General features: G+C 38.2%; 1 protein-coding gene across 1 annotated transcript; it reads right to left on the bottom strand.

The window, feature by feature from the left end:
• Positions 1-1,520: 1,520 nt before the first annotated feature.
• On the bottom strand, positions 1,521-17,510 carry LOC149286105 (serine/threonine-protein kinase Nek8-like). The gene is made up of 15 exons (XM_089494487.1): positions 17,464-17,510; positions 16,373-16,578; positions 13,488-13,720; positions 12,155-12,286; positions 10,551-10,756; positions 9,338-9,417; positions 7,760-7,947; positions 7,350-7,497; positions 6,251-6,327; positions 5,788-5,905; positions 5,223-5,373; positions 4,246-4,409; positions 3,619-3,777; positions 2,536-2,694; positions 1,521-1,546 (listed from the first exon to the last, which is right to left on the bottom strand). The coding sequence occupies exons 1-15, from the start codon at positions 17,508-17,510 to the stop codon at positions 1,521-1,523; spliced, it is 2,094 nt and encodes a 697-aa protein (XP_089350613.1).
• Positions 17,511-22,018: the final 4,508 nt, after the last annotated feature.

Below are 22,018 nucleotides of genomic sequence, written 5' to 3' on the forward strand. Positions count from 1 at the left end.
ATGTAGCCTATGGCTCAAATATCATCACAGGAGCATGAACCGGGGTATGAATGCCCACAAATCTGGTGAAGTATGTGTGGATTATACCTGCCATACATGTACTATATATAACAGTAGATGTATAACAATAAGAACTTCCAGATTCCATGGAGTACCTTTGTATAAATTGTCTAAGCGTTATGCATTCCCACATAAATAATGACAATCTTACTTTGTATACACACACACACACACATATATATATATATATATATATATATATATAGTGGTAAACTGTAAAAGTTCTGTCATTCTGCACCGGCTTCATCTCTCCCTGAGGCAAATCTTTCCAACTGAATTCTTTAACTCAATATTGTATTCATCTGGCAGGAACTCACTGGCCTACTTCTGGTTTTATTTACTTCTTTCATTTTGGGATTATCAAGCAATTCAAATCTTAATGCTGCCGTTGTGATGACCTTCAATAAAGAAAGAGCATCTTTCAGCATTTCGTCCACTCCTTGTTCCCCTGGGCTACCTCGTGGAAGCTCAGCGTTGCTGGTTACAGCTCACTTCATCCTTTGCCGTCTGGAAGGGGATGCAGAGATGTGGTCTGGGCTTTCATTGGATAAAACACAAGATACCACTGGTGATAACAAATATTGTTTACCCTATAAATAAGATCATTTTGGTTACATGCCCTGAAATGTAACATTTGTCTTAAAATATTGCTACACAAATTACCTGGGAATGGAATATTATATACAAAAGTGATATTCTTAACATTAATCCACTATCTTTATGTTGTGTATGAATGTTTTTAATATATGCATTAGAGGATCAAATGACATATTAAATATCATAGGAAAGGTGTTCACCTTGCCTGGTAACAGAGTAGTCAAGGTAATTTTCTGTGACCTTATTATATAGGAAATGATCTAAGCTCCCTAGTGAAGACCTAAATGTCATCCAAAATAGCAAAAGTTCATTACTGCTTTAACTGCAGCAAAAAAGGGAATGGTTGGGCAGCACATGCGCTGCGTCTGGATCCGGAATTCCGAGCTTGCAAATGTACACATTAAGTTCTACGGTTCATTGAGTTCGCTGTGGGTGTGGATGAGCTCTCGCCTTGACACAGCAAACATAGAGAAAAGCAAGATTAACATCTAACAGATGCCAAAGTTATTCAATGTTAGAATAATTCATTAATATAGTTACTAGAGATATATACTTTACAGAAACTGTATTTACTTAATTATCATTCTGTGTCATAAGCTAACATTAATAAATAGAATTATACAAAAATTCAAGGGAAAAATATTTTTTTTTCATCATAAAAATAAATATAATTGTTTATAAAATTCTACATATATTTAGCAAGTTTATAAATGCAAACTGTATATATCGTGGTAGCACTTAAGACAGTTTATGGTGATATTTGGTGAAACGGATATCTGTAATTTTGGAAAGGATTTTCATGGAAGATGTAATTGACTCTACCAGCTTGAAGTCGTACAGGTCCATGTTGTAATAGTTCCACCTCACACAGACACGTCTTCTGCGCTCGCTGGAAATAGAATTTAAACAGTTACTTCCCAAGGACAAGCAGGAAAGAAGAGTTCCGACAAAGGGTTAAAACTGTCCATTTTTTTTTTATCAATCTTTTTCTAAGAAAGATGTGATTTAGAAATGTATCTGATAAAGTAACACTAACATAAATAAAGCAACTAATACTAACTACGAGATCTTGAGTCAGGGCAATATAAAATCTGTAATATTTAATTTTGTCTTTATGCTTTCTAGGCGTAGTAAACAAATCTATTTTCTGGATTATGACATTTGTCATGCTTGAGATAATTGGGCCAAAATGTCAGCGGTGCATTTATTTTTGTTGACATAGGACTACAGGTGATGCTATGAGCACTCCCTGACAGAGGCAATGGAAAAGGAATTTACCTGCACTCTGCCCCTAATGTTTAACTACCCCTTTATTTAGGCAGCGTACTGGAAATATGTGCATGCCAGCTAAAAAAAAATGTGTATTTAATGGAAAACAAACTGAAGATGTAAGCAGCAGGTTTATTTTTAGAACGTACTATCCTTCCAGAATTAACAATTTAGCAAAAAACCTACTATGATTGTTTTTACCATGTTAATAGGAAATTTTACAATATTCATAGGTATTTGCTTTCACTTGAGGCAAGGTAGAAAATGCGTTGGACTGTGGCATAAAAATCCTGCATTCCTTACATATATTTTTTAATAGAGTCTGCAGACTTTCCCATCCGCCGTTGCATAAATTCTGTTATACGATTTAAATCTATGAAATGGTGCTCACGGCTTCATTTTGATTGCTGATAGTTATGAGCTCCTATTGTACGTAACGTTTCCAGGTGCTGTTAAATTTTTAAATAGTGATGTGTCGCGTATCAGCTCCGCTCCCATGGTGTCCCACAAAAGGTTGCGTTCTAGTCCGCTCTATGGGGCATCCTGCCCTAAACATGGAACTGTAAGAACATAATATGCTGCATCTTCACATGCTAGTGACATACTTACGTTTCAGAGCCAGAAGAGTGTTGCCATGGCAACATGCCACGGATGTCACAACATATGGGTGGCTTTCTTCGAGTTGGACCATCTTGGGGAAGCCAATACCTTCATCTCTGCGACCCAAGCGGCCCCTAGCCCCTTTTCCCCAGGTGAAGACCTGGCCCTCTGTGGAGTAAAAACATGGTTTATAGGACAAGGTGCTACACTCCAGTTCCAGACCTAACACCAGTTTGCAAAAATCCAAAAGCCGTCCAAACAGCGGGATTATATAGCTGCACACTTGTCAAAACACTTCCCTTGTTTATTTTTCACATATCCCACCAGGGGAAGTCCACACACACACACACACACACACACATTTCACAGCAGAAAACAAAACATTCAAAGAATAAACTATTTTTGTATTTTAGAGAAATCTGCTTTTTTGCCAGGTGTTTGGCATGGAATATTTGCTTTTCCCCCATTCATAGGGACTCACTACTGTCTCAGAAAGTCATGGTGTGCTATCCACTGTATGAATTGATGTGCATGATTGCTCAAAAGACACAAAGTGAATAAATAAAAGTGTAATGGGGCTTAAGATGTTTAATCCCTCCTTACAAATTCAACATTTGTTAAATAATTATTTTCTTTTTGACCCTAAAAACAAAAAGCAGAGTCAATCTGTTTTCGGATCATAACCAGATCACCTAAATCAATTTTCAGTGGCTTGTCTTGCAAGATCAGGGACAGCGTGGGAACCTTCAGTTAATGGTTTGCATTAATACTGTCAGCTGATCACTGCTCAGATATAGAATATTTCCCATAGCTTAAAACATGCCGCTAATTATCGAAAAATTCCAAGAATGGGCTAAAATATAGCAACAAGCACAAGTTATTTATTGTCAGCAACATGAATCTACCAAGCTAATTTGTCTATAGCTCTCCACTGTAGTAGAGTAAAATAAAATATCAAGGAAACAAAAATGCCTTCTGAAAGATACATACTGTGAAGGTGATTCACTAGCCATTTACTAAACGGTTAAAGCCCTCTGCTGAATTTGTAACATGAGATCTCTATGCAAAGTAATAAAGCTTTATCAATCTCACCTGAACAAACAGCGACAGTGAAGGCATCTCCGCATGCCACCATTGTCACCTTTGAGTCCCGAGGCTCACTCACAAGATAGGGCACACGGCTGTGTCTGTGGGCTGTGGTGCCCAACTGTCCATGTTGATTACTGCCAAATGTATAACACTGACCCAGCACTAAAAGAAAGGAAGTCAAGATAAAAAAAAAAAAAGAAATGGAGGTGTAAACAGAGAACATAATTCCAGAGGTTACATTAAATTGGAGCATTATAACGATTCTCCATCATGTTGTGGGCTTGTTGGTCTATATAGTTCATGAAAGCCACTTCCATCCCTTGTTATACAGACCTCACTTGCTCCTTTGTGTAGAAGTAACCAGTAAATACCACCTCCTACACTCATCCAACATTACGATGTGTGTTTGGCTACGCTGCAGTGTATGTCAACACTAATATTAGCTTTAGTAAAGGCAGAGCAAAGAACTTTCCTTCACGTTAACAAAAGCATAGGAGTTTTGATCAATCAGGGGAATAGCTTGGTATGAACAGTAAAGCCCCCGGCAAATAAGGTTTCTTTTAGTTTCCCAACACATTTCCGCACACAATTCCTCCATTGTTTCCATGCAGTTTCCCTGTTACTTGTCACCTGTCACTGCCGCTGAATGTGAGGTCCCAACATCGGCATATAAGATGGCCTCCTGATTCAGTGGTGCTGACTGGACAGGAGTAAAGGCATAGGCCTCTTCCACTTGCTCCTCTGGAGAAGGCTCACATCCAGATGCTATGTGATCTAGGCCCAGTTTGTTAAATCTGAAAATACCAGTTTAGAAACCAGTGAATAAACATAAACAGATTAGAATTGAAATCAAATAGTTCTTGGCTGTGTCTTGAGTTTTCAGTGATGCTCAAGCTGCTTACAGCACAGTTATTGGATGACATCCTAGCAGGGTCAGATAACGTCATGAAAGCAAATGAAAAAAAATGTAAATGTATTTTGGGAAACGTCATAATTTTAAAGTTAGGAAAATTGTTATAGATATGTTACTTAACTATAAGCTTTAATAGGGTAATCGTGGCCTTTTTGCCTTCACTGTCAGTGTGTCAGTAAGAGTCAAGCTACATGTTCCTGAGAATCACTGCTTGGTTACTCAGCCTCTATCAGACTCTTAACTCAAACACAGTCAGTCAAGATCACCGGTATCTGTGCCTTATCTTCCTCTTGCAGTTTGGTTCAGTGCTAGTGAAGGCAACAATAGGTAGGATTTCAGGCATTCTGCATTGGGATGTAAGGGCTTTGCTAGATCATCCATTTCTGGGTGTCAAATACCTTTATTTCTTGTATCTATGTGAATATATGGAACAAGTAAAATATAGATGTCTTACATGCTTCAAGTAAGGTTAAGAAAAATGCTAGAATGGCTTTTTGATGATTGAATTTGCTAAAATACATCCTTGAAGTACAACATCATATTTTAGGGGCAGATGTCATCATGGCAGCCAACATACCTAATGACCTTTTCCTTACTTCTCAGACTGACAGTTTCCGGTCTCTGACGCTGCACATTATTGAGATAATACAGGATAGTCCCTGGCTGCAATCGGGTGCTTGTGCGCCATACTAACCTGTTACTGCCACAGGCCAGGATCTGGCTGCCCACCGTGAGAATCATGGAGCTGTCAATTCCACACACAACTCTTTTGGCTTCGTACTCCTGCGGGATTGAGACTTGCTGAGGGGAGTTGTGGGATTCCTGGCTACCTAACCCCAGGCGCCCTGTAGAGGAGGAAAAATTACAACCTTGTAAATTAATCTTTAAAGACATCACAAAGCAGATTTTACCTTATCAAACTGGGCATAAAGTCCTATATTCTGGAAGTTAGTAAATGTGTCTCAGTTTACTAAATGGCATTATTTCTAATGTCAGCAAAAGACTAAACTTCTGCTTAAGGTGGACCAATCACCAGAAATACCCTTTTAAGAAAAGTAATAGAAATATAACAAAAATGTCTAAATTATGCTTCCTGTTCTAGGTAGGCAGCTTTAGGGAATCTTTAAACGGCTGCCAAACAGGCAAGACTACAGGCATATGTAATAATTATATGATATTGGTAAAAACATCAACACTGTTGAGTGAAAGAAGGTATTGACAGGAAGATTTATCGACAGAGAGGCTTGAACAACCCTCACCATTGTCACCACGGCCCCAGGAAAAAACTTCTTTCTCGTTTGAAACAGCAAGGATGTGTGAAGCCCCGCAGGATACATGAACTATCTCATAACCCAGGAGAGCTTCTACGATCTTGGGCTGTGAGAATAAGTACAGAAAGCTTTACACGGGAGTGCTAAACCATACTGCAAACATTGCTCTGTAGCCACTGGGACAATATGGCTTCTAATGCATGTATAAAATAGAAATACGACTATTCTACAATTCTTTAACCAATAGTAAATGTGTGCCATTATTTTTATTGAAACCTTATATGACTGCATTCCCAAGAAACACATTATTATTATTATTATTATATTATAATTATGTTATTAGAAAAATATGTTATTTGATTAGCATGTTTTAGTTGCAGGTCATATTTTTGTGTTTTCTGGAGACTTTTAAAGAATTTTAAAGAATTCATGGATTAGTCAGCAAACCTACCTGAGTGACATCATTGAAATTGGCGTGTCCCAAGCAGCCATTGCTCCCACTGCCAAAGGTCATTATTATACCTCTGTCTGGGAACAAACAAAAACCTCTTTATTAACCAGTACAGCTCTCTTTGTGAGATATTAATGTGTGCTTTCCAGTCTGTAATACGTTGTAATACCTTTGTTATTGGACTAAAAACCTACCTTCATCAAGCCCAAACCAATTGCCGTCCATGGGTATTAAAGCTTTGCACCAGACTCACTGATTAAATGTCACCATTCTAGCAATTAGATTATCTTTATTTCAATTATACCCAGTTAAAGGGGGATTACCTCCTTCATATTTAGAAAAAAAAATATTAAAAGAAGCTAAAGTCTGTAATTTGTGTTTTTCAGTCAATTTGTTTCAGAGATGTGCTGTTAATTGAAAATCGTGGTCCTCGAAATTGTATTATTCTTTATACCATGGACTAGATTTTTCATGGACTCTAATGCATTTTATTGGTTGCAAACTGATGCTTATGGTTATTATTGAGTTAGAAAGTGAGTGTGTTCAGATAGCATACATATGATTAGTTGCTGCTACTCCTATTAATTAAAATAACATTTAAGAAAATTGATCAATAGGTGCAGATGCCCATCACAGTGTAAAGTTTCTCTGTCTCAAGTTTACAGTTTTCCATATGAAACTTTATGAAATGCAACTCCTCACATGTCATGTATTTACCAGTGAAGAATGTGTGTATGACAGTATATCTTAACCCTGTATATGATGCAAACAGAAAATCACAGAGGAGGCGTACCATCGGGTTTAAACTCTTGTAGAATGTCTTGAAAGCTTCTGTACGGAAGCTCTCAAAGGCCAAGTTCATTTTGGAGGTTTGCATTTGAGCTAGCTTGCCTGTCTATTCTATCCGCTTTAACTATGTGTCCCTTTATTTTGTTTTGCCAGCCCCCCTGGCAAAGTATCAACGAGTATAGGATCGCTATTATCGAAAGGATGTAGGTCCGGTGTTATCTGTGTTTTCAGAAGCTTTTGAAGACCGATAAAGACTTTCGGATTTAAAACTGATCCAGGAGAGCAGGTTCTAATTTTCTGGCTGACATACCTGTCAGGCAGGCAGTAAACAAATCACCGCACGACACATGCTTTATAGTCACTCCTGACTGGCCTTCCAGGAAGCGTGATATAAACTGGGGCTGTGTATGTTCTATGGAGCCCGGAATGGAAGGTGGGCCAGCTCCTACAGGTGGGGCCTGAGAAAAAAAGAGTGAACATAAAATAATGATTTTTTACAATTCAGTACGTTGTTTTGTATTAAAATTGCTCCATACAGATCTTGTTTCCATGTTCTAGAGTCATTAGGAATATGTGTTTCTAAACAGGGCAGCATCATTAAATTCCAGACTGTTTTGGACGCATTCGCAAAAGCATGATCATATCTACAACATAGGTATGTTTGTATATGCTTTCAGAGAACCATTCTGGCCCTGTGGCCCCTAGCATTTTCATATTCACCTCCCACATGATAAGTCTCCCGGATTTGGTGACCCCAGCTTTCTGAGTCCTTCCAGCGGAGACCTGCACAACCTCTGTGTTCAACATGGGTAGATGAAGCGGGGAAGTAATTCCACTTCCCCAGGTGTACACAGAAGATAAGGGAGGTGGGACACCAGGCTTTGCTGAAGAATAGCCAACACGGCCACCTGTTTGATCAAATGAAACAAAATATGATAAAGCTTGATCATTTATTCTTAACCGACTACAAAACCCCAATTAACAAATGAAAACAGCGAATATAATTAAGGTTCCCATAAGCCACTTATTAATAAATGCCACAGAAAGTGTGTGGTAATTTTAACAGTGGCATGAAGGAGCACAAAAAACACATTTGCTTTTAAATATCGTAATAAAACAGCAAAATTCCCCTTTATTGCAGAACCCCTATAATAACCAACCTGGGGAGCAGTAACAGTCACAAAAGACGTACAGTGCCCTCCACTAATATTGGCACCTTTGGTAAATACGAGCAAAGAAGGCTGTGAAAAATTTTCTTTATTGTTTAACACTTTGATCTTTTCTTCAATATATATTTAAGATTTTTAGTTTTTTGTATAAACCTGTGCTGTCTTTGCAATTGTTTTGATATCCATGAGAGCAGAGAGTTGGAAAGATCATCAGGGTTAAACACTAAACAGCCTTCTTTGTGCGTATTTCCCAATGGTGCCAACATTAGTGGAGGGCCCTGTATAAGTAAACTGCTGTGTTTGTTTTATTTATTTTTTCATGGCATTCTGGGAACTATGTGGCTTTTTTATCACCTAGGTTGTTGTTGTTATTATTATTATTAGCTTTTATTTATATAGTGCCAACAATTTCACCTATTATTGGCATGTGAGGGGTGCTGCTGGCTTCACTCCTAAGGGAACTGAAGCATGTATGATCACAATTTCTCCTAAATGACTCGGTTCATTCACAAAAAGCTTTACACCATAAGGAGTGGATGCAAACACTGGCCAGAACTGAAAATACATTGCATGGTGTGAAGTGTAACACGACACACACACTACACACATCACTTGCAGTGCTTTACTATCTATACATAGCAGGATCAGCAAGTTTACCATCAAAACAGCTTTTGTTTATGTTTATAGATAATGAAAGGGAATACACAATACGTGACATTTGGGGTTTTTTTTAGCTTTAACATAAACAACTTTTTTCCCATCAAAAAAAAATCATTGTATATATTACAAGCCACAGATGTCCAGGCCTGTATCTGCCTCTATGATATAAAAATACCTGAGCAGGTATTGGACTTTCAATAAAGCAATACACGCGGGCATTAAAGCCATTGCCTTTCTGTTATTTTTAGGGATCTGTCTGAAAGTACCTCCCTGATTCTTGTTTTGGGGAAATCTGAGAAGTGTTTCGGTGAGAAATATACTCTCGGCGGCTGCAGGCTGTCAATCAGCGGGGCTGCCTTTCTCCATATCGACATAAGCACAATCAGTTCTAGCTGCTGGGCTCGGAACCCTTCGACCCTTCTGTGGGTATTAAGAGGTATTGTTCTGTGATGGATTTTGCCATTCTTACCTCTGGACCTGGCACTGGGGATACGTCCTGGAGGACGGCCACGATTAACCCCAGGCACTGAAGTCAACGGCTTCTCCACCCTGCGGGACAGAAACGAGAATACTGTCATTACATGCTGCAAATATGGCAGCCACGGGCACAGCTCCCGGCCAAACTGCTGATCTCGACACCATAAAAAACCCACTAGATTACTTTGTACTTTACAGAAGATGGCTGGCAACATTCAGTCCAAGGGTCAAAGCCCAGCCAAAAAGCCCGGTAATATTCCACCCAAAAACATTTGGTTAATAAACTTTGTGAAATTACCCGGGAGCATTGCCCTGGCACACACTAAACATACTGTGTAAGCAGGATGCCCATAGTATATAAGTGAATGTACAATATATGATAACATTTATATATATATGCTGTGTCTACAAACCACATGAGCCTAAAAATATGTAGCCAGAATATATGAGCCTATGAATGCAATGTCAGCCATCCAAGGGACAGGTCTGCATAAAGTAAAGTAGGCCTCATTTTGTAATAGTTATTACCTAAACAATTAAATAGATTGCTAGAAATATGGCATTTACAATAGGCTTTATACCATATACGACTAAAAAAGTATATATATGAACATCCTTGTATGGAAATACTAAGCCCAACCCAATAAAAAAAAGACCCTTATCGAAATATATTTTATAGAAAATGTGTATAAAGTATCATTGTGCACAAATTATCACCATCATTGTCTGATGTCACAATTTGCTGGAAGAGAAATATTTTATTCTGAGAAGTTAACCTTTCTTTTCAATAATTTAATACCTGTATTTTTACAAAAGAAAATGCGAAGTATGTTATAGCCGCATAATTCAAACAATGCAGGGCATTTATCCAGAAGTATCTATATTACAGCAGCTTAAATACTTTATACACATATCTCTATATGGTAATATGCAGAGACAAATTTGTCAGTCTCAGAAGCATAAGCTTAGAGGGCCACCAAAAGTAACTAATTTTAATCACTACAAAAAATCATGAATTAAACTCGAACAAGCTTGGTTCATATTTTTTAGTGTTGTGAATCAGCATATGTCCACAGCATTGAATCTGCTGTTATACGGTACATGGATATATTATATATATATATATATCCAATTTCTGGACAACCTCAGACTTATGCTTCCTGCAAACATTATCTCTGGGCTTCATTTAGCCACACAATACAGACCTCATCTTGACGCTCCCAATGTCACTGTACAGGTTGAGCAGAGCCGGGATACAGATGGGGTGAGCCATGATCTCGTTCAGTTGTGGCCGCTTGGATGGGTCGAGATTAAGCATGCTGAGGATGAGGTGGCGTAGCTCGGGGCTGTACCGGTCTGAGATCGGTGCAAATGTCCCACTCATGATCTTCAGCACCAAGGCAGGCAGGTTCTGCACACAAAACTCCTGGTTACAACAGGTATCTCAGAAGGTTCTACTGGCAACTAAAGATATCCAGTTTATTGAATCATCTCTATTCACTTCAAACACTCCAATGATTTCTAAACTAATATAGAATTGTGACAAACTCATACAAGATTTCCTACAATGATTGTTGTTTGCAAAGATTTTAAATAAATAACTACTTAAAAAAGGACATTTTGGCTTCAGAGGGAAATTGTGGCCTTGTCAGCTGCCCCACCTGCCTTAAAGGAAGCCCTATGTTAACCAACTAATATAGATTTTGGTAAAATTCAGCATATTTGTAATGAGCTGGAATTATTATAATGATAAACGCATCATTATAAGTGCTATTTTGCATTTTTTTCCTTTTATATTCATAACTTTTATTTGCACCTATCTACATATCAGAATACTGTTAGCATGTATTTCTATGTATACCTATAGTTATATATATATATATATTTATATATTTATTCTTAAGATATGTTTGTATATTCTTAAAATCTCTTAAGAAAAACTAAATATTTATTAAAAAAATATTTCCTCAGGATCTGTCTGAGGACGGCTATGTTTCTCGGGGGGTAAATTCTCAGGCTGTAGGTATGTGATTGTGCTGTAGCTTTGAAAATGGTATGCCTTGTATTGTTTTCTGAGAACGCCAGAGGGTTGAATAACAGTATGTACATGAAACTATCACACAGTTCATATGCTGCTCGCAGGAGTTTTTGGATCACGTCAAGAAACTACTGTTATTGACATTCAGAATGGTTTGTGACCCTTTGACAAATTCCTTATCATGTATATGCATTGTGTCTATAGATATAAAACTAATCTACAACTTTCACATCTCTGGATCTTGGGTTACAGTTTACTTTCTACTGTTTATATTCTTAAAGGGATACTCCATTCCCTTTTTTTTTATTTGTAATGCATATCGGGGGTCATTTCCAATCCATTTTACATTTATACAGTTAACGTCAGTAACAATGTGTCTCCTTGTCCAATCAATTAATAATTATACTGGGCCAGTACAGCCCTTCTTGCTGCAGAAACATGTAAATGTTGACCATTCATAATAAATAGCGGAGTGAGAGCGTTAAAACCCCAACTCTCCTTTAAACCCTTCTGGAAATTATCACTTTAGTGACTGAACCCCTCTGATCCCCACCTACTACTACTGAAGCAGGACGGGTACTTTAGATCTCGCAGATGTAATTGTTGCCTAGACTTCCCCAACTAGAACGTGGACCTGGATTAAATACTGGATGTAGTCACTGGATATGTATGTTCATTTAAGCATACTCAGTAAATCTGACTCAGTAAGCACTAATCTAAGGAAATGATGGCTGGAAACCATAGTTTTCATTAAAAAAACATAACCCTTACTGCAGCTTCAAACGCCCTCTTCAGACTTGTGAGTTCATAGAGAACACAGCCCAGTGCCCATATGTCGCTCTTCTGGTTATATGGTTTCCCTTCACAAAGTTCAGGAGAGATGTAGCAAGGAGTTCCCACAACCTAAATGAGCAAGATAAGTAATGTTACTTATTAAGAAAAAAACACAAACAGAATAAGGCTGGGATGAACATGTTGAGTATCGCATAGTGTAGTTGACTACTGCTACAAAAAGCATTTACAGTAATTTATTTACATTTTACCACCAATCACCCTAGAAAGATGTCTTAAACATATACCTGCTTGCATGTATACATACATATATATATATATATATATATATATAAATATATAAAACACAAAAGAATATTAAAAAAAGATATGAATATTTTATCAACACATCTCCTCTTAAGCCAAGAGTAAATATTTTACAGCAAACATACCTGACATTTTTGAAGAGAATACACAATTAATTTGTATTGTAAAGGTTTCTGCCAAAACAGCAATTTGTGTCATTTTGGCTCATGTTAATTACACACACTCCCTTCAACTAAAGAAAGTTCAGCATGTCTGTTCTGATACTCAGCAAGGCAGGAAATACCAAGTAAAAGACAAAGAAAACCTAAAATACTTTGACCTACAGAAAAATACCCAAACTCTTCAAGTTATTTGAAATAGTTTTGCACTGAATAAGAAAGAAAATACAGATATCATTTACAACATGCCTGCCTCAGAATATTGAATATAATAGCAAATAACAACCACACATACTTCTCAATCCAGAGTTGAGAGTGGAGTTTATTTAGTGTTTTTAGTTATTATCTTTGGTTAATGTTTGAATTAAGTCAAACTTATTGTGGATCCTGGTCACCGTGTTTATAACAGTTGTATACTTGCGTGTTTAAATCTGTAGGACCACACTCTTATCATATTGAATTGTGGTGAACAATAGAACGGCTCAGTCTTAATTACCTACGGTGAACCCTCTGACTCATTAAAAGAGCCTTAATCAGCATTGTCAAAAAGAAGCTGGCCAGTGTGGAGTTTGGAAAGTAACCAAAATACCATGACAGCCTACAGTAGCAACCTCCAGATCAGCAGATAAGCAGGGTTTATCTAAACAATGTTGAACAAAACCCCTTTTTTTTTTGCTATATTCAAATATATACCTGCTTAAACACAGGTGAGATCAGTTATTTAGTCAACCTTGTTCTAAATGTGTTTAGTTGTAACCATTAGAAAGACAGAACTCCAACAAACCAAATACACCGAAAGACTACTACTAAGATAGAGCACAGCAGGATCTAAACTTCTGTTCACGCACCGTGTATGCTTTACTTTTGCTACTTAGGATTTTCGAGATGCCAAAGTCTCCAATCTTGACAATCATTTGGTGTTTGTCCAGCAGGATGTTCTGGGTCTTGAGGTCCCGATGAAGTATCAGCTTATTATGAACGTGGTGGAGAGCTAGAAGTATCTGGACAAAGAAGTGCAGTATGGTATCCTCGTCTAGAAGTGAATTACATCGCTTCTGGATGTATTCTGCCAATGTGCCGCCTGGAACGCAAGCTCAATATCAGAACTAGGCAAACTTTTATGAAAATGTGTATTAAAGGTAAACACAATACAAAATGTCTTAATGCTTTTAATGAGGGGGTTCTGCCTCCCCTGAAGCACTGGAGTACACGCATTATACATAGTTTCATGCTTCAATGCATTAGGTTGTTATTACAGGACATGATAAAGCCATACTGCTGCATTTTACTGGAAACCATTTTCATAAACAATGACCTTCCTTATATCAACAAAGTGAGTCACTGGTTTCTGACCGGAATTTACATAACAACCCGGTTTCGGTCCTGTTAACAGATTACAACGACGATAACAATGCAGACTTCTACAGCAAAATAAAGTGTGGCATATGTGATCAATGTTACTAAAAGGCTTTTGGAAAAACCCATATTTAAAATGTAGACAATGTTTATAAGCATAGTTCCATTCAAGGAAACCTGTACAGTCACAATGTTGGAACTACATCCAAGTTAGTGTTGGATATTAATAATTCAGTATCTAATAATCTGTTTTTCATTATATTTAGATTTAGTTTAGGCCAAATTATGGCATAATGCTGAGTGGTTTGGTACCAATTTAGTAAATCTTCAAAAATGGTTATAAAAAGCTTAATGTGCAATCTCCCAAAGCTAGTAGAAAGGCATGGTATTGCTGATTGCAAACAAGCAGATGTATGTTATAAAGGAAGGGGCGGTAGCTCTAATTGGATAGAAATATGTGAAGTCATAACATAACATAAAACAGATGGCATTATTTAGAGGCAATCTGTTAAACTACTAAAGAGTGAAAACAAAATGCGTGACCAAAAGCTCAATTCAACTAATTAAAAGGAGGATGCTGAAAAAAACTGACACGAAGAGAGAGACCATACCTGGGATCTATCCAGGGCAGACCAGGCCACTATCAGAAATATTGGGGCCCAGTACAAACATAAAGCTTGGGCCCCCATCCCCCTCCCACCAACCTGCCCCATGTCCATCCCATTGTCCATCCCACCTATGTTCCACCAATCACTTGTGTTAGTTATGAGGGGCACCTAAGAAATACTGCACCAATACACTCACAAGACATACATGCTAACACTACACACTCATGCTAACACCATACACTGACATAAACATATACACTTTATAGTAACAGGAACATATATGATCCTAACAACATAGGTTCACAAAACTTACACCGCACAGTAAAATACACACGCATTAACATTATATACATATAAAATCTACACACTAACTCTAGCACTTTACATAGACAGGACGGTCTTTACCGGAGACTGCAGGGCAAACCCAGGGAGTTCCCCTGTCACAAGCCCTGCGAATCAGTTACTCTCCAAATATCCCTCTCAGATTAAGCACATTTTGACAATGACTTTTAAAGATATCTAGGCGGGTTTATTAACTTAATGTAAACGGCAAATGAGAAAATGTCATCACATTGACTGCTCATTATGAAAAGACAACTCTTAAGAGGCAGGTTGGTGGCTCCCATAATACATCATTAATGAGATGAAATGAGATTTTCTGTTGTCATCTCGTCATTGGTGAATAACCCCCTTAAAATGTCACCCAGCAAGTGATTTCTTGTATGAAAAGGAGACTCTCTGTAAGAAACTGGTGCCGTATATTGAGTCAGTTCATATCAATTTCCACCTGGGTTGTGAGGTTGGTTTAGAAATATAGATCTTTTGTTTCCACTGCTTAAGTACGTTATTGGAAGGTAATAGAACCTGAATGCAGGCTGGGGACATAACTGACAAACCTGTTTATTTCATTTACATAGAACTTGGTATTGTTGATCTACCACCACTACAGCAAAGAATTCTCACAGTACCAATTATACAAGAGATAGTGGATGTTGACAAAATACACACTATTTGGAGCAATTTTAAACAGAGTGAACAGTTGTTAACATGTAGGGAGTTGTTATATGCTGTGTTTACAACAGGTGTGTAAATAATCTCTATTATGTACAAAGGAATAGGCTAAGAAAAAAGTTTAAAATGTGTTGGTTCTTCAATTTAGTCACTAGTATGCAGGCCCATATGGAACTTATCACTATCGTACCAGATCATAAAAATACTTAACATTTTGATACGGGAGGCACCAAAAGTAACACTATGTTATTGGAATTTTTCTACATATACACCACTAAATATTATTTATGAAATTGCTTTACCTAAAAGTGAACCCGTTATCCAAATGTTCCTATCACAAGACTGATTTCTGATCTAAACACTGAGTCATCCAAATTTATAGACCAGAAAAAAAGAAGAGGTCTTCTTAAACCAGTACAAACCACAACTTAGTATAAGCTAATAGGGTGCACTGTGGGTTGTATGTATATGACCATTGTTGAATAAAAGAATAGTTCTGCATTCACCAGGAAGCAGGTGAACATTCTTGATCCATCTATTCTTCTTAACCACCCTGATACCCAAGATGGAAATACACGAGATACCTGAACACTGATTTCTCAAGGTACACATGAGTCTCCTTTTCAGACAAAACCACTTGCTGGGTGACATTTCAATGGAGTTGATTCACTAATAACTTAGTTGAGATGGGATGAAACAAAATCTCATATGACCTTTTATGCTGTAGGTATTATATGTACTCAGCTACTGCAGCTTACCTGGGGCATATTCCATTGCAATCATAAGGGCCTTGTCTTCCAGGAAGTTTTCATAATATTCAATAATATTTGGGTGGTTGAGCAGTTTCAGCACTTGGCATTCATTCTGCGCTGCTAGGCGCTCATCCTTGGTCATCTGCTCTACAGGGATCTGTTTGATGATCACCAGCTTCTGGTCAGCTTTTCTCAGGCATAAATGCACAATCCTAAAATCAGAGAAAGGAATATTTCAATGGCAAATACGGGCTGATTATTCTGCATGCACATTTCAATACGCAATTTAAATTGGATGAACCAATTAAACTAGTCAGGTGTCCCAGTTTCTTCTAGCAGAACTTCTGTCCCACTGATGGAAACTTTCCAACTCCAAGAATGATTTCCCAGTGCAACAAGATCTAGGCGTCCTGTCATGTCGGGACAGCAGCACATACTACGGCACAGGATGACGACACTCGCATGTGCTAAACCCACCAACACCCGTCGCAATCCATAAACACAATCCGGATGCACAAATGCATTTTAACTCTTTTAATGTGTTTCTTATTCGTAATTTACAGTGTTTTATACTAGCCTATTTTGTTACTATTTACCATATATATATATATATATGTGTGTGTGTGTGTGTGTGTATATTATAGGGAAACATTTACCTCAGGGGTGTGAGGGACTAGATGTGTTCTAGAGCATGGGGTAGTGCTATTGACACGCTATGTTATTCGGGAAGTTATTTCTGGAATTGCGGTAAGGCTTTTGGAACAAGAAAAATTTATTTACATTGTTAAATATATAAAGTATCTTGTGTTGTTTACATGCATAATATTGTAGGTTTTAAGGCTGCAGAACACTGTGACCCGCTCATATCCAGCAGGCATGCTAGAAGAGGGACACTGCCATTGTTCATAGTTATTATTAAGCACTCAAAAGAGCTTTTTTACGCAATTGTTTTAGTGTTTTTGAAGTTACATCTTGTCGCTACACCCCTGGCTATGACTCCGTTAACAGAACGTTATCGTAGTTCATCTACTACACTCCGCCTCCGCCTATTTAGCGGGATAGAAGGTAACATTTATCTTCTATCCCGAGGATCTCACCCAAAAGCCCCTCTGCCGACCACCCGGATTTTCTTGTATTTCTCCATCTTGCAGCCCCCGGGACAAACTTCCCGCTGTCTCCATGGAGACGCTTCCGAGAACTGGTATGGGGGCCTGTGAGGGACATGCCACGGTGGTCTCAGTGCGCACGCTCGGGGAGAATAGGCAGAGAGGCGTAAGATCGAGATTGCCGGCAGAATAGTTTTTCGCGGCACTCGCTGAATTTAGTTCATCAGATTATCAGGTTTTATTTGCTACACTGGTTTTCTCCTCACGAATGGTTAATGTATATTTGCCTCACTATTCCTATCGCCAAACCATGCTAGTGACAGCTGTAATAAAAGTTGTATTCATTCTTGTTAACAATAATATCCTACATATATTCATATAAGTGGATACTTATATAATAAGCCGTCTTGTATCGGTTAATACATAATTTATAGGTTTTAATATTTATTGTGGCAACAGATTTTGGAACCGACTGGCTCTGGAAAGGAACATTTCAGCCATCGTATGCACTTTAATACATGTGAGAGGTCCCTTTACATGTCCATAGTTTCACTATTGTTAATGTATGGGGGGTGCGTTTGCCCCTTTGCCCGTCCCCATGCAATTTTTTATGCAGGACGTGTGTTTGTGATATACTTTCCACCCGTCAGCTCCAGTGCCGGCTGCGGGGGTCTACTCAGACCACTATGCGCCGGTGTGCAATGTGCTCCCATTGAGTATAATGAGAGCGTTTTAATGCTGCTGATTGGCTGCTTTGATGGTTAATGTATATGTGATGCACAATCACTACATATGTCTCCAAACCACGGTAAATGTGCTGAATTCATATATATATTCTTAACTCTGGCTCCGACTGGTGGTAAGTAATCATGGGGGCTGTATTTTTTATATTTTGGTATAGCTGATTTTTTTATGGGGTGTTATTACATATTGTCACTACTAATTATCATTGAAGCCCGTACATGTCCTGAAAAAATTATGTATCATTTGTGTGGGTAATCCTGGTATAACAAACATGGTAAAAATTCCCCAGTCTTGAAAGTGTTAAAGTACTCCCAGTGTACATTTAATACTTCTTTAGTATAGGGCCATCAAGGACAGTAAATTGTCCATTTAAGCGCCTTGGCTTGGAGCAAAAGATATGTTTTTGGTTAATCAACAGTGTGGGCAACGTCTACAGCCTTCAATACAAATGTTTATGAATTGATATGTGTAAATAAATAAAAACACCCCACTCCATTTGTTGAGGGAACCTGTTAGAAGTGTTGGTCCTCTGATTATGTGTCCAGTGAGGTGGCATCAAGAGGTCCCATTGGCCTTGGGTGGGAGGGCTATTGATAGTTCCCCTGGCTTGTAGGTATTGATCTGGAAACTACTTTACAACGTCTATATGTATTGGGATATTCTTTTTAGCTATAACTAGCCTCAACTTTTCTCTGTTGTACCCTGTGATGTATTGAATTCTTTCTTTTTCCTTTCATAGGTAGACACTTATTAGTCCAGACCTGACCAAGATGGTGATATTGCCCGATCTGTGGAAAGTCCTTATTTCCATGTGCCCTGTAATTCACACGTATTAAAACGTACCCAGACTGACAGTCTGAAGGTGGCTCCAGTCTCCTGTTTTATTACATTTGAAGTGGATAATTTAGCGTGAGGGACAGACTCCAAATTGAAATGGCTCTGCGTTTGTACCAATTGACCTGTGTCCACTATCGCTGAAAGCTGCCATTCCTAGATAAGCCACTTTCTAATATTTCTGTTGGATGTTACACATATGTATACATGAATGAATCTGTCTATAAAAGGGCCTTCCCTAAATTGGTGCCACAAAGTTGGAAGCATGCAACTGCATTAAATGTATTGTGTGCTGTAGTAATAACATTACTCTGCACACTTGAATTGCCTATGAGCCCTTCACTCTTCCTCCCTGTAGCTCTCCTTGTATCTCCAATCTATCTTCCCATGACTTGTGTCTCTTCAGCCTGTGGCATTCCCCCTACTTGGTTAACCAGGATCTTACCTATTCTGTACCTGTTGTCTGTAATTCCCTAACCTATTCTGCCATACTTTTTCCTATTTGTGTTAACTTTAAACCCACCTGTTCCGAGAAGCATGTACCATTCTGTCACGCTTAACCTGCATCCTGAAAAAAAGAAAACCATTTTCTCCACCTTCGAGACCTTAATGCCACAGAATTCACCATATCACTCAATCAAATCATCCTCGGTAAAGCTGTCCCTCTCCTTCTATCTCATTCTCACTCAATCTCGTAATATAACAGATTATAAGATTGCAAGAGCAGGACCCTCTTCTCCTGTACTAGTATGCGTGTTAATGTTATTGTCAATTGTGTATACTATCACTTTTAACGTTAATCGGTGTGGAGGACCGCCATATGTTTATACTTACTGTAAAGTTTAGTATTAGGACCATTAGTATAATTTCCTGTGCTCTGGGTATGTTTGCCATTTCATTTATTGTATTCTACTGTTCTGTTACTAATGTTTCTTTCCTCTTTATTTTCCTCCATAGGGCTCACTGTGACCAGTCCCACATCATCAAATGTTCTACCACACCTCTTAATACATAGGAAGTAGTACACAATACCATCTGCCCCCTTTTTCTTCTTCCTTCTAGATGCTCAGAATGTTTTCTGGATAGCAATGTAACACAATACACTCTGCAGCCCTAAAAGTCTGTTCATAGAATAGCTTGGGTGTTTACACTTCTTATACTGTCTCCTTACAGTGAATCTACCCCATAATGATAAGCGTGTGTTGTCATGTAACAAATGTGTCTATTGTTGTTTTAACCAATTCAGACTGCTTTTTCATTGGTGTTTGTGACCTGTCCAATTACTGATTTTAGTAATTGTAAGTGAGGATTAACTTTACTTTGAGTAAAATGTAAACAGAACCTGCGTAAGCCAAGAGCAGAAAATGCTCCAAATGTTCAATCACGTAAAAACACCACAAAAATAATTATTCTTTCAGAAATTAACTTAAATTAAATTAAGATCAGAAATGGCAGATCAGCAAAACTTTTGTCCCTGGCTCTGGTGATTGTAAAGCCAAAGTGTGTTTGATCCTAACTGAACGTCTAGGGGGTAGTTTGAGAAACCCCACACACAATGCTGAGTTCTTAACAATTCTTTTCAGGCTAATTAAATACCACTTTTATTGTCCCTGTAAGGCTTCTGAGAGGGGTGACATGTTTCTACCTTTTAATTGCTATGAGGGGTAAAGTAATTAGCAGTTGTCACTGTGGTGTTTAGAGTGTAGAATGTGCATGTTGGGCTGGAAAAAAGGGGCTTAAGTCTTTCAGACAATACAAGAAGTCTCCTTTGTACTTTTAACAACCTCTGCTTGGTGCCTCAACCCAAGGGCAAAAATCACTTTAGCCTAGTTGTAGACTCAAGACTGGAGACACCAGTCTGATGGGGTGGGGAGATGGAGAAGACTTTCTTCTCATTCCAGAACATCATCAAAGCATTACCTTGATAGTAGTCTCAGCTTTGACCTGACCTTTTTTGAAGGTCACAGACAATATCTGTAATATCTGAATCCTGAAATCAAAGTGACCATTGATAGAGATGTTCCTAACAGCCTGCTTGCTGATCTCTCCCTTTATTTTTGGCCATTCTACACATGGACAAAGGGGCAAGAAAATGTAATGAATATAATACATTGATACAGTTTAATGGATGCCAAGAGTTAGCAAGACCCATTTAATTCCCTGGAGGCTAAGTTGTATTGTAGCGAATGATTGATGCAAAAGGAGACACAATTACTGCACTAGTCACTAATACTAGGTGAAAACAATGAAACAATGGAGTCTATCAACTAGAAAGCTTCCACTTTTACTATAATCTATAATAATTTTTATTCATGAATTGTACATTTTTTTACTTTTGTGCATGTAAAGTGTGTGGTAATCGCGATAGAACATCAGATCTAAGCTGATGATATACAAGGAATGATTACCACAACCATTGGCTTCTGAGGGTTGGTTTGGGTTACTGCTGTTCTGGAATGGGATTAAGCTGTAGGAACCCAGCAAAGCATGGTTGGGTCTTGCCTGCAGGGTTTACAATAACTAGTACACAACACATGAGAGGAATGGAGGGGTTAATGAATTACAAAAGCCACAGACCAGAAAAGGTGTAAACCAAGAAATGTTCAGCCATTAAGGGCGGGCTAAGGTCTATTAATAAAGTGAACGGGTATAAGCCATTGGGCTCCTTTTAACCGGGGACACATATAGTAAAGTGTAGAAGAGGACTGTATTAGAGTCGGTGCCGCTTTGACTATTTTTATAGGCTTCTGTGGGTAAAGCAGCCATATGTTTATATTTGCTGTAAAGGGTTCTAGGGACATATTTTCCAATGCTCTGGGTATGTGTACTAGGCGTATGCATTTGGATTGGTACAAATTTAAATTTTAACCAAATTTGCAAATTTCGATAGTTCATACAAATGTCTGAGAATGAGCAGGGACCCCCCAAGAAACAAGCAAAAACAAAGCAGAGAGCTCAGAATTTTTTT

Source organism: Sceloporus occidentalis, unplaced genomic scaffold (assembly GCF_023333645.1).
Source record: "Sceloporus occidentalis isolate IW3139 unplaced genomic scaffold, rSceOcc1.0.p SCAF_72, whole genome shotgun sequence".
NCBI lineage: Eukaryota > Metazoa > Chordata > Lepidosauria > Squamata > Phrynosomatidae > Sceloporus > Sceloporus occidentalis.